The 12804-nt window shown below is 26.3% G+C and overlaps 1 protein-coding gene across 1 annotated transcript in view; it reads left to right on the top strand.

Moving 5' to 3' along the window:
- The window catches only part of LOC119687600 (ras-related and estrogen-regulated growth inhibitor-like protein), a 71564-nt gene that overhangs the window by 26136 nt on the left and 32624 nt on the right, over positions 1 to 12804 (top strand). The window contains exon 2 of the mRNA XM_038101969.1: positions 7659 to 7745. Coding sequence (XP_037957897.1) covers positions 7670 to 7745 — 76 coding nt within the window. The 5' untranslated portion in view covers positions 7659 to 7669. The remainder of the gene's footprint in view (positions 1 to 7658; positions 7746 to 12804) is intronic.

The raw sequence follows: 12804 nt of genomic DNA, 5'->3' as shown, positions 1-12804 counted from the left end.
ATTATACTAGTTCAATGATGTATATATAAATGCGTGATTAAAGAAGTTGTTTTCTTTGCCGAAACTATACAAGTCCACAGGTATATAGTAACCATAGCAAAATTCTTAGCTAGATATTTCAATTTTACCCACTACAATTTTTACAGCGAGTAAAGCTTTAAACAAATATATATATTATATATCTGTTCATTTAAGCACTATTTTGAGTATAAGTCGTCAACAACGACTCTACATCAATAAAAACGTTTTCGTTGACTTGATGTTAGATCTTCAAAAGAACTTCGGGCTTTACAAACTTAGAAGAAGTCAGGTAGTGTGCAGCCTAACAACTGACTGCTATTAAGCGCAAAGCATTTTAAAAAAATCTTTAATAATAATAATTGAATAATAATATTAAGAAAAAATTAATTTATACGGTTATAATTGTAAAACACACGTCTAGATAACTGGTTACAAAGAGTTTGATAGTAACAAAACAACTGACAGGCTTGATGAGAAGGATACACTAACTTTCTTCATAGGAACCCAAGCGTTTTACATTTGTTACATTGCTTCGGATTTTAGTATTAATCAAACCTCCAAATCATCGAAATCTAAACCCTTAAGTTGATACAAATCAGCAAAAATAATTATAGCTCTCTCATATAAGCAGATCTGAATTTCGATTTATCACCATTTGGAGATGGGACTAAAGAATGCTGATAATTGTAAGGTCTGTGTATTACAGATTGTAATATTTGCCGATTTTATGAGCCTTGTAATGTATGCAATTTTCATTGAATCGTATATGTGGTAGGCTGCGATCTGGAATTAAGAGAGATAGTTTGGTTTGTCAGTAGCACAAATTTATCCATGTTAGCTTAGTACACTCTCACTAGAACTAGCATAAAAGATCTATTAGGTTGCAATATACCATCGTCTCTTCTAAGAATAATCATTATACTATATATTATATTAAAAATAATATAAAATTGTATTTTATGTAGTAATAAATTAATGTCACAAAAATATTATGAAATTATTTTGTCTTTTTTTTTTTTAAATTTTATTTCATGAAGTTTACGAGCTAAGATTACATAACTAGAAAATTTTATCTTTCTTCAATTAAAATTTTAATGAAATCCATTTGTATTCTTTATTAACAAATCATGTAAAATATTTTGGCCTTTTTGTAGATCAGAGAAGTCATCGTATCAAATGAGCAGCATACGTCACATGTCAATGTGCCTTAAATATGTTATAAATGTTTAAAAAAAATGTTTTAATTTGAATTTGGATTTTGAATTGGTGAAATTTTTTTATAATTTTATTTAAAATGATTTTTGTTAACAAATACGTTTGTGTCTTGTGCTGCTCGAATATTTTATCGGTCAACACAATGTTGCTTCAAGCACAAATGTTGCCTTCAACTCAATATGAAAGCAAACGAAATTATTTATTTGGAAATTGATTGCAAAATGCAATGGAGAAAAGTCTTTAATTAAGAGAACTCCAAAACAGAAGATGAATAAATATGCACATTCCTATGATAAAATATAGACATGTGTAGGGTATAGAGACGGTTTCTCCATTAAAATGGAACAGAAATTGTGCAACATCAAGATTTTTTTTTAAATTTTTATGTTCGGATTTAGATATGCATGTCGATGTCTTGTACGGATTATAACATATACATGGGTATAGAGAACTACAAGAGACGTCGCAGTCAAAGACTCATTTGTTTAGGAAAGTGTACAACAAAGTGACGCCTTCAATATTTTTAGTTCTAATAAATTTACGATTAGTAAAACGGCACCATCTATAAGTTAGCCTATATGATTAAATACTTTATTGTATCTAAATCTTTACTGTTTTAATACTTAATCTGTTTTTAATTCTATTTAGAAATAATTAATTGATATTCACAAATTTTTTAAAAATTTTGTACCATTTTTTTAAGAATTAAAAACTTAATAAATTGCATGGTTGATTTAATAAATATAAATATATAAATATATTTATATAAATTAAAAATGTATAAAAATATTTACATATCAAATATGAGCGCATGTATCTGCATATAGGTATACATACATACGTATATGTACTATGTTAAATAATGTGATCTTTTTCATTTCATCTCATATTCAACACCATTTCACCCTTTGACTAGAATATTAATAGAAATGATGTATATAGATTACGAGTGAAATACAAAAATATGAGTAAATACAAGCCAAACAAAAACAATTCTAGATCCCGCTTTCAATTTAATCAAATCTACGTCTTGACTGCGCTGAGTAGTTGCATAATACATATTCTGATGTTTCCTTCTCCATATGACAGAGTCTATAGTGTTTTGTAAGAAGTTCAGTGTAGAGTTTAATATCGTTTCTGCTAAGGTGAAGGATAACGTCAACTTTGATATGTTCAGAATCAATGAATCTTCTTGACTGCCGCATACCTTTTTGGGCTCTCCAGTGTTCAAGTAAATTTCGTTTCTCCTGTTCACATATTAAGTTATTTGTAAAGCTATTAAAGAGGTCTGGACCAATGAAAGAAGTACAAAAGTTGTTCTTTAAAAGATATGATAATTACAGTGATAATTATTTTCAATGGAATTTAATCCTTATCATACTGTAGTTTAAAAGAGCTAAACAATCCAAAAGGACATAAAATAATGACAGAAAAAGAAAAGTTGTGTACCCAAGAGTGGTTTATATTCAACAGGGATAGACAAGAGATCCTTTGACAGATTTTGAAAAATCATGTATACACTTTTAGTTAATATAAATATATATATTATTATTATACATGTTTTAGTTAATGTTTTAGTTAATATTAATAAACTCCATCATAACTTAGTTTTTAATCGTCCAAAAATGTCAGCAAAACATAAATGAATATAACAATATAAACCGTATATAAACACCACATAAATACTATATAAACACTATATAACAAACGTACTTGCCAATGCATAGATGATTTTATTGTAAATATCCTTTATTAAGAAGTCCTGAGAAGCAAATTTTTTTTGTCATCACCACTAAATACAAATACTAAAATTTAAAAATCTAATATAAAATCTTTTTTCTTTTGAACTCAAATAAGATCTATATGATGCGTTTGAAAGTTAACAGTTTCTTTAAAAAAAGAGATGTTTGTATTACTTGTAGATTCGATTTGATTAATATGGCAATCCAGTCGAGGCTCTCACACGTGACAATCACTCTCCGTATTTTACTGATTTGGTATGGCAAATATAGACGTCAATATCATCCAAAAAATTTATTTAAAGTCCCAAAGAACATACTGACCGATAATCTTATTCCATATGCTTTTAGATCACACAAATAGCTGTATTTAGGAAGAAAAAACCTTTTTAAATAATATTAATCTGTTTTGCAATAATTGTAAATTTGTATATTTAAAAATCTTACTGCAAACTTCGGAACACTGACAGATTTATTCCTTTTGTTAGTATTTTACATATAAAAAAATATACCACTAATTATCTATTAAAGGGCTGTCCAAAGCACGGTTACATGCGGGCCACGGCTAATGTTGGAGCGGCCCGTGACATAATTTAATCTACTACAATTACGCAACTTTTCTTTGGTGTAGATCGTATCTGATTTGGACAGCCGTAATCTATGGTATATGTGCCACTTCGACTTAATAAATATGGTAGTCATAATTAAATCAATTTATTTTAAAATTCCTGCAACATTGCTTTTTTAAAATATGTTTTCGTTTCTGAATTAACTAAAACGTTTTTGTTATGTACTCTTGAGTTAGAGGATTAACTTTTTAAAGATAAAAAACGCTCACTTAATAGATACGCTTAGTATTTGTACTGCAGATAAATATTTTTTTGCACTTTTTAACTTGAAAAATGTACTCGTTTTGGCAAATTTTGAACCTTTTCTTCTGGAAATGAAAAAATTTGTTTCCATTTAATCTCAACTCATAAAAATAGCTTTATTACTTACTAATGTGGATTGTATGATTTTATATTATATTTTCATGTTTTTTGAAAAATGATACATTTTTGTTAGAAATTCACAGGCAAATATTTCTAAAGAATTTACAATGTTATTTGCGTTGAAAACTTTTGGTATTTATCAAAGGAGATAAGAATATGCGTAATGAATTGTATTTGTTGCTTTGCCCTTTTGATTGTATCTGCTAAAACAGAATAGCCAACGCCATGAACTCTTAACAAATAAAAAAAATAAAAATACTATGGAAAAGAATTTCTGTGGAATATTTTTCATATGATATAAAACTATGTGTGTGTATAATATATATAAATCTTTTTTATATTAAACAGATATATATATAATATATATACCTTTTCTTTGCCATTTTCCAAAAAAAAGTTCGATTTTAAGTTAGAGAATTATTTTATTTTTTTTTTATTTGACAGAAACTAGAATTACTATAACAAAAGTTATAGTGAAGAAAAATATTCAAAAACTAGGGTTTGGAATTTTAATTTTTTTTTTTTGAAAAAAATCTCTGTATGAAATATAATAAGTTTCTATTAAAAATAATAGTCACTTCCGTCTGGAAAATTTGACGTTAAAAATTACAACTAATATTCACAAAATATTGGTCTCGCCCGTGCGATTAGTGGAGTAACATTAGCATGACTTTCTCAGCATTACGTTCCTAGATTAGGTTCTGTACATAAGAAAGAACAAATAATGCAACAAATAATGCATCTGCGAACGGAATAGTATTGAAATATAATATATATATATATAATATAAACACAGTAAGTAAAATTGTTAATAAAAAAACTTTCATAGCAAAATTAACAAAACTCCAGAAATATATGCGAATATAAAGAAGTCAAGTACAGCTTTGGATCAGTTGGTTTACGTTCGCTGATTCTGAGCTTCGCATTTGGCAGAATCCGAGTTCGATTCCTGGTACTTGCAGTCTCAAAAATAATTATTTACGAATAATTAAATACAAGAATTATTTCCAAGACCACTGATGATAGGTATTTGGCAATACTCGAAACAGCTGTATGGTCAGCCAAAAATTCAATTAATTAAAATAATATAAAAAATAAATTTTTGTTGTTGTAGTTCACTATTGTTCGAAAAAAACCTCTATATTTTTTTTTTAGAATTTCAGAATTTTGTTATCATTCTTGGAAGGCCGATGAACAATTTCTTTCACCGAATTTTCATCATTACTTTCGTTGCACTTAAATTCGAATCCACTATAATCAGATATATACAGAGCTATAATGTTTAATGTTATTATTATATAGCTATTTGATATTAAGAAAACGAAGTATTAGTTTTCTATCCACGTTCAATGTTAATATATATCAATTCAATAATATTAATTGATTATTAAGAAGTTTTAAATTGCAACTCAGATCCTTGTTAAATTAATATAAAAAAGAGTTGGAACTTTATGTTTCCTAGTAAAACTTAAAAGTTTTTATTTATTGATATAAGTTATAACAGACGTTAACTGTTATGATGGAAGTGACTATTGTACTTAATAGAAACTAGTATATTTGGTTAAGAGGTTTCGAACAGTAGCGAACTGAAAACACAAAAAATCCTTTTTTATATTATTTTAATTAATTTTTTTATTGAAATTGACCCATGGCTACATTAAGCATTAGTTTCTTCAAAAATGATTAACTGAGTTCATAAAATATCCCTTAGAGAATATCCTTATCCTTTGTAGATTAGATTTGAAGAAAATGTTTCCTTAGTGGATCATTAATTCGAAGGTATCTGAATATATTTGTAACTGTTTTAGGGCTTTTTAATATTCATACTTCAACTTCTTCAGTTTTAAAAATATGTGTAATATTTTCTTTACTATTTTTTAATAAAATTAAGTTATGTTAAATTAAAACCTATATATCATATAACTAATGATATATTCATTTACTAAAATGAAGTGGTTTGAACTTATGAAAAGGTAAAAAAAAAATAGGTTAAACAGTCATTTTGGGATCTGAATTATATTAAGCTCATATTAATTAATACTACAAATATAAACTGTCTCTCCATAATTGTATATTTCTCTGATTACAGTGACTATTTATTGGTCATTTATAGTTGATACTTATCGTTCTATCTGATTAAGTAAATAAATGGAATTTGATGGCATCAGTATTTAACAATTTGAAAGCACTGATAATACTAGACTACAGCAAAGTGGAGATAGAATTGAGAACGATGATTAAGTAAGGTTTTGTTCACTCAGGACTTTCACACCAAGAGAGAAGAAGACGGAGGTTCAGACTCTGCTTCATGAATTTAAATCTATACAATTATAAATTTGTAAAAAACTTAAAAATTTTTAAATTTAAAAATTCGTGAACTTAAGTTAGTGTTATTTAAAAAAAATAAAAAAAATTACAAAAAACTTGGAACTTGAGCATTGTAGTCCAAACAAATTAAATGCCAACTATAAATTAATTTAAAAAAAATTCGAATATTTTATAAGACTACTATTGAAAAGTACTTTGCTATACTCGAAACAGAGTTGTATAGTCAGCCAAACTTTAATTATTTACCAAAACTTTTCATTGTTGTCTTTTCATTTCCATTTGAACCCTTCTAACTTTTAAATAGTTTCTTTTTGTCATAAGCCGCATCACCTTCGACAAAAAAATTAATTTTGTTAATGTTTTTGTAAAAATAAAATTATTATAATATGAATGCAGAAGATTTTACTTATGTGAGCTTCTTTATCATTGATTTATTGCAGAATTTGGAATGCAATTATTATTGTTACCTAACTTTAATGAATTTTTTATTATAGCCATCACAAATTTGACCTTCTGTGAGATTTAATTTTATCTTATTCCCTGATAAAACTTAGTGATGTGTTCACATTCACACTTAAGAAAAGTTAAGGCGAGAGAAGTTTTGTATGCCAAAATGTGGAAAAGAATTTTTAATTATTTTTGCTAGTAATAAATTATTAAATAAATTTAGTAATTTTTTCGCCACTTGTTAACTTCTAATTAAATAGCTGCTAATTATAATATACTTTAAAATAATGTTATTTTAAAAAAGTTGGTCAACTGTTGAATTTCATATATAACTTTTTACTTGTATTATTCTAATTTATATACTGAAATTTTAAAAAATCTATTTATATTCAGTCTAAGCCAATTGTACACAATAAAATATGTTAAAAGTGATATAGAAAAAAATGTGTAAAAATCGTGCAAAAATCCCCCTTAAAATTTTAAAATAGCTACTAAACTAACAAAATCATTATCACACAATGTTAAGAAAATAAAGAAGAAAATATCTTATTATTATTTATCTCTAAATATGTAGCAGCAAAACGTTTATATACGTAAGCCAACAACAAAACAGAAAACAATGAAAATCTGAAAATCTTGAAATCTTGAACTGCTTAAGTCAGTAAGAAATTCATTTCTTATCAAAATTATCAGTTGTGATAAATCTCTGAAAAAACAAACGAGAGCGAAGCTAGATAGAATAGCAAAACAGAGATACGCAAAAGCCAGATAAATTAATTGTCTACAAATTAAATATATGATTTTACATAATTTGTTTATAAATATATTTATATATATTTACTTAATTTTATATATTATTTTTTTTAATAATAATTTTTTTTTAATCTTTTTCTTTGTAATTTTTCTTTGGACGTAGCTAAAATCAAAATGAAGTCAGAAGACAAAAGTCCTACTTCTCGAGTCCGTCTAGCTGTGATTGGCAGCGGTGGCGTTGGTAAATCCGGTAAGTTTCTTGCTTGTTTTTCATGTAAATATTTCTTACTTGCTTAAGATATTCATAATATATATTCATTTGTTTATAAAAAAAACTACGCACAAAAATTGTAAATATTTTTGTATACTTAAAAGAGGAAATTTTGATAAATGCTTAACGCTAAGCCAATATATGGTAGCTTAAACGGATTTAATAAGTTGAATGCCTTTCATTTGCTTAAACAAATAAAAAAGAAAATCTTAATTAAATCTAATTAAAAGCTTATATGTTTCCTTAATAATAAAAATTTTATTTCTGAACTTTTGTCAAAAACCTTGTTAAAAGTTCTATACTTTAGACACTTTAGAAAACACTTTAGACGGTACTTTCATCGCAGCCATTAAAACATTGAACAAAAAGATATTTTATGTTTATTTGTCACAGATAAAATATACTTAATCATGTCATGCCTAAATAGAAATTATTATATTAACTATACAGATTATAATAAAATTAATGAATCATTTCCTTACAAATAATTATATGTAGAGTACTCATTTCCAGTTGGGAAGTTGTCTCATTTCGCAAATATTAATTTTAAATTAAATTCTAATAAATTTTAAAATAAATGTATAAAATAAATAAATAAAATTAATTTTAGTGTTAAAAAAAAATAAATTTGAATCATGTTATATTGTGCTTATGGAATGATTTTCTTTTAAAAAACGACATATGGTATACTCACTTGTTTTTAAATTATTTATTCTATGGAAATAAACACGAATTATAAGAAATTAAGAAGATATTTAGAGATATGCGTTTAATTGTTATTGTTATCTGGACAAGACTTTAGTATGTAATGGCACTGTGTAATTTGCATGATGTATTGAACCATCCATAAAATAATTGGTAAACTTACAAAACCAACCTTCTTTTGAAAGGTGGTTACTTATATTACTTATATATATATTACTTATATTTACTGTGAATATTCATTTGATATAATATTTCTGCTTAAGAAAACCAATTTCTTTATATTAGAATAAAAGAATAAATAGTTGTTATTTATTTAATGAAACATATTGGATGTATTGTTATGAAATACTAATTCAATACCAATATGAGTATTACATACAGGAAATTTAAGTTATATTGATGAAGATCTGTTAGTATGTGGATTTTCTAATATCGTACTATAACATATATTAACTTATTGACAAATATTAATTATTAACAAATATTAATCTTCTTTTTATGGAGATCAAAAAACAAAAAAAAGAAGTGGATTGGTCATGTTCTAAGCACAAATAATGACAGGATTGTCATCATTTTCTCTTAATAAAACTAATGATGTCAATTAACTTTACCAAACAAAAATGATAGCCTTAGTCCTTTGAAGACAATAAAAATGAAAATATTTACTCTGGTATACTGAAATCTGGATACCACAAGTGTCGAAAATTGGTTGCTAAGTCAGCAAAAAAAGGAACATGTCTATACTTTCTACATCATGATAACGCACTAGCTCACACTACTAACAAAATAAATAGCTTCATTACGCTTTCAAGGATTCAAAAAAATTCGCCCAGCACTTTAATTTCTGAATCATATATTATTTGATTTTATTTAAAAAACAAAATAAAAATTGGGAAATTGGAAAATTGGAAAATTGTCTTCTGCAATAATTTGAAGAAAATTACTCCAGTTGATTTTAAGTTGCAAACGTCGAAAGAAACCTATTTTGAGGACAGTTTTAGAAACTGAATATGCTGGCTTCTCTTAAGTAGACAAATACATAATACATAAATACAAATACATAAATAATACAAAAATATCAAATAAAATAACGGATGATGAGTACATATTATTTATAAATTCAAACTATTCTTCTATCGAAAATATTATAAACATTATGTTGCCATTAATCTTATAATATACGATCTTTCCAATTTTTATTTAAACTGAATAATAATAAATGATAATATACACACTGCCATACGTTGAATTGTTAGAAACTCATATTTAAATTATCATCTCCAACCTTATTCATTTCTGACCTTCAAAAATATCATCATATTATTACAAAATCAATCTAATCATTCTTAACAAGTACTTATAAGCGTTCCGTTAATAATATTATTGTTTATCTTAAATTTTATTTATTCTAAATAAACACTCAGATTAATAACTGAAGACATTATCATCATTATCATACCCACCATGGATATCAAAATCAGATTATTATTTTTATAAAACAAGATACATATTTCGCCATGGTTATATATTCGTAAATAGCATGAACACCTATTTTTTCAATGAATAAAGTAAAAACTTTAAAAGTAAATATATGTATGTCTAGAGGTTTAACTACTTTCAAATGTCATCAATATACTAATTTAATATTTATCATATCAATGACATTATCTTTCATTTTGTATTTGTACTAAGTTAGTTCTTTATATATATGTATGTGATATACCTAATGTACTTAGCTGTTATCAGTAAGTTGAGTATTATTTATTTTATTATTTTATTCATTTTGTTCTTTGATTCCTTTAATCCACTTGAAACTTATCTAAAAGTTACTTCCTCTATCTCAACTTCAAAATATGATTTATAGTTATTTGAAACTTAACTGAACTATAGTTTTTTAGTTTAGAGTTAATTATGGCAAGATTTTGTTAGTGATATTATAATAACACAAGGAAGACAATAAAATTAATCTTCTTTAGTAAGTTTTAATAATAAGGCTTTAATAAATTCTTGGGTATTTTTAAGAAGTTATATTATTAATGTCTTTTTACCATTTTAATTGCTCGTGAATTTTGTATTAATTAAAAAATTAATTTCAATGTAGTAATAGTTTTAACAATATTTAGATAAAATAATAATTAATTCATCTCAATGAAATCTGATTTTATTAAGAACGCGATTATTTTAAAAATGTAGTTATATGTTAAGGTATAGGAAATTTAATTAATATGTATACATAAAAATTTATCATAGTTAAATAATAATTTTTAATATGTAAATAGATTACATGAAATTTACATTTTTAAACTATAAAACGATGAACCAACACAAAAACAAATATAATCCATCACTAGTCTTATCACGTTATTATCAGTGCATCATGACAAGCTTGAGACTAGAACATTTCAACCTAACTCACAGCCACTTGCTCAAAAGGGATGTATAACAAACATGACTCAAATGTGAATATATTCTAATCATGAGTCATCTCATAAATTTGTAAAACAACCCAATTAGCTACACCAGCCTTTTCAACCCAATCAAGAATAGCAACTACAATATAATAAAGCTACACCCACCCAAAGACATACTAAATAAAGTTTAGATATAATTCTTAAAAAGAATATAAGCACAGGTCAAAGGTTGTAGCAGTACAGTTCTTTATTCTTAGTTAACTTTAAAATTAATTTTTAAGACTTAAATTTTTACTTTGTAGAATAAAATAAAGTATAGCAACTGAATAAAACCAATTTGAATATATATCAGATATATCATTTAACACTAATAGTAATTTAAATATTAATTTACAGGTAATTCAATTAAAATTTCTAGTACATTAAACGAAATCAGCAAGAGATTTAAGGAAAAATTAAAAACTTGCTTCAAAGTGTAAGCTTTGAATATCTCAGACCAGATCTGTCCAAAGCACGACCCGCGGGCCGCATGTGGTTTTGACAAAATGTAGAAATTTGTTTAAAACAACGCTTTAAATATTTTTCAAAAATTAGTCTTAATTTGTGCAAACATTAATTAGACTCTCAATAGTGATTTCTAATTTTCATAAAACCATTACTCATACGCACTGTGAACATTTTTAGTGTGAGCGATCACACAAAGTCTAAGCAATTTATTTGCTCTACTTTGAAATATATTTGACTTAAATTAACAGGAACTCAGAGATTTCTTATCTTAGTTCAAGTATTCTTTTTTTCTCTTCGGGATATGTTTTGTATAAATAATAAGAGGCAAAATAATAAAAAATATACTGGGCTTTAGAGCATACTTTAGCATAAGTTAACCTAAATTATTTTCTACACAATTGAATAGAGCATAGACTAAAGTGGATCATTCAAGTGACCTTTGTCATTATTAAGCAAAAGTGTTTTATTGGTACAATAGGACTCTTCTGACCGCAGTACCGGCTGTTGTGCGATTTCACGTTAAAATTTAAAAAAAGAAAAAAAAAGTAAAAGTGTTTATGTACTTCATTAAGTGCAAAAAGAAAAAATGTCCACAAATTGATATAAACGCACTAGGTACTACCAGCTAGCATCTGATCGGGATACTAGCTTAAATTATTAGACGTGCCCAAATACGACTCACGACTTTAATGATCAACTAAATAAGTAAGTAACGTCCCTAGCAAAGTTACTTTTCATACGACACAGTGCAATAAGAACACAAATCAAGAAAAACATGGAAGCAAGTAAGTAACGTCCGTAGCAAAGTTACTTTTCATACGACACAGTGCAATAAGAACACAAATCAAGAAAAACATGGAAGCATGGAGTTCAAATTTGGTTGAAAAACAACTCCATATTTTTACTTTAAATAAAGATATTGTGTGAAACTCTGCTTACCAAATAATAACTGTTGTCGTGGTAGTTACTCTGCGAATAAGGAGGTAACCGTATTCCACCTCATGTAACGATATCCATTATTGGTTAGGAATAGATTTAAATTCTTTAGGGTTCGATTTTTCATCGACCTAGCACAGCTATTATCCTTCAAAATTCAGAACTTGCACAAGTTTATAGACTTGCCAGTTTACTTCCATTCAAATGACAGGCTCGTGCATTTCAGCGTTGAGTGTGTGCTAACCACTGCGTTTCTTTTGGGAATCTGGTTCATTTGGTCTGTATATGAGCAACGGTTATTTATTTTATGGTAACAAGCTTGTAACATATTTGTTTTCAAATGGGTTCACATCCTTTTTCATCTCTTTTGTGCGCAAAGTCTCCATTCTAATCTAAACCAAACTAGAGATATTGAATGACTTAATTACGTTACTAAATGGTGTTGATATTTTTGTTTTATTTGAATGAAGTAAATTTAC

The sequence above is a fragment of the Teleopsis dalmanni genome, chromosome X, assembly GCF_002237135.1.
Source record: "Teleopsis dalmanni isolate 2A chromosome X, ASM223713v2, whole genome shotgun sequence".
NCBI lineage: Eukaryota > Metazoa > Arthropoda > Insecta > Diptera > Diopsidae > Teleopsis > Teleopsis dalmanni.
Note: the sequence above shows the minus strand (reverse complement) of the source record. Positions and strands in the feature narration are given on the sequence as shown.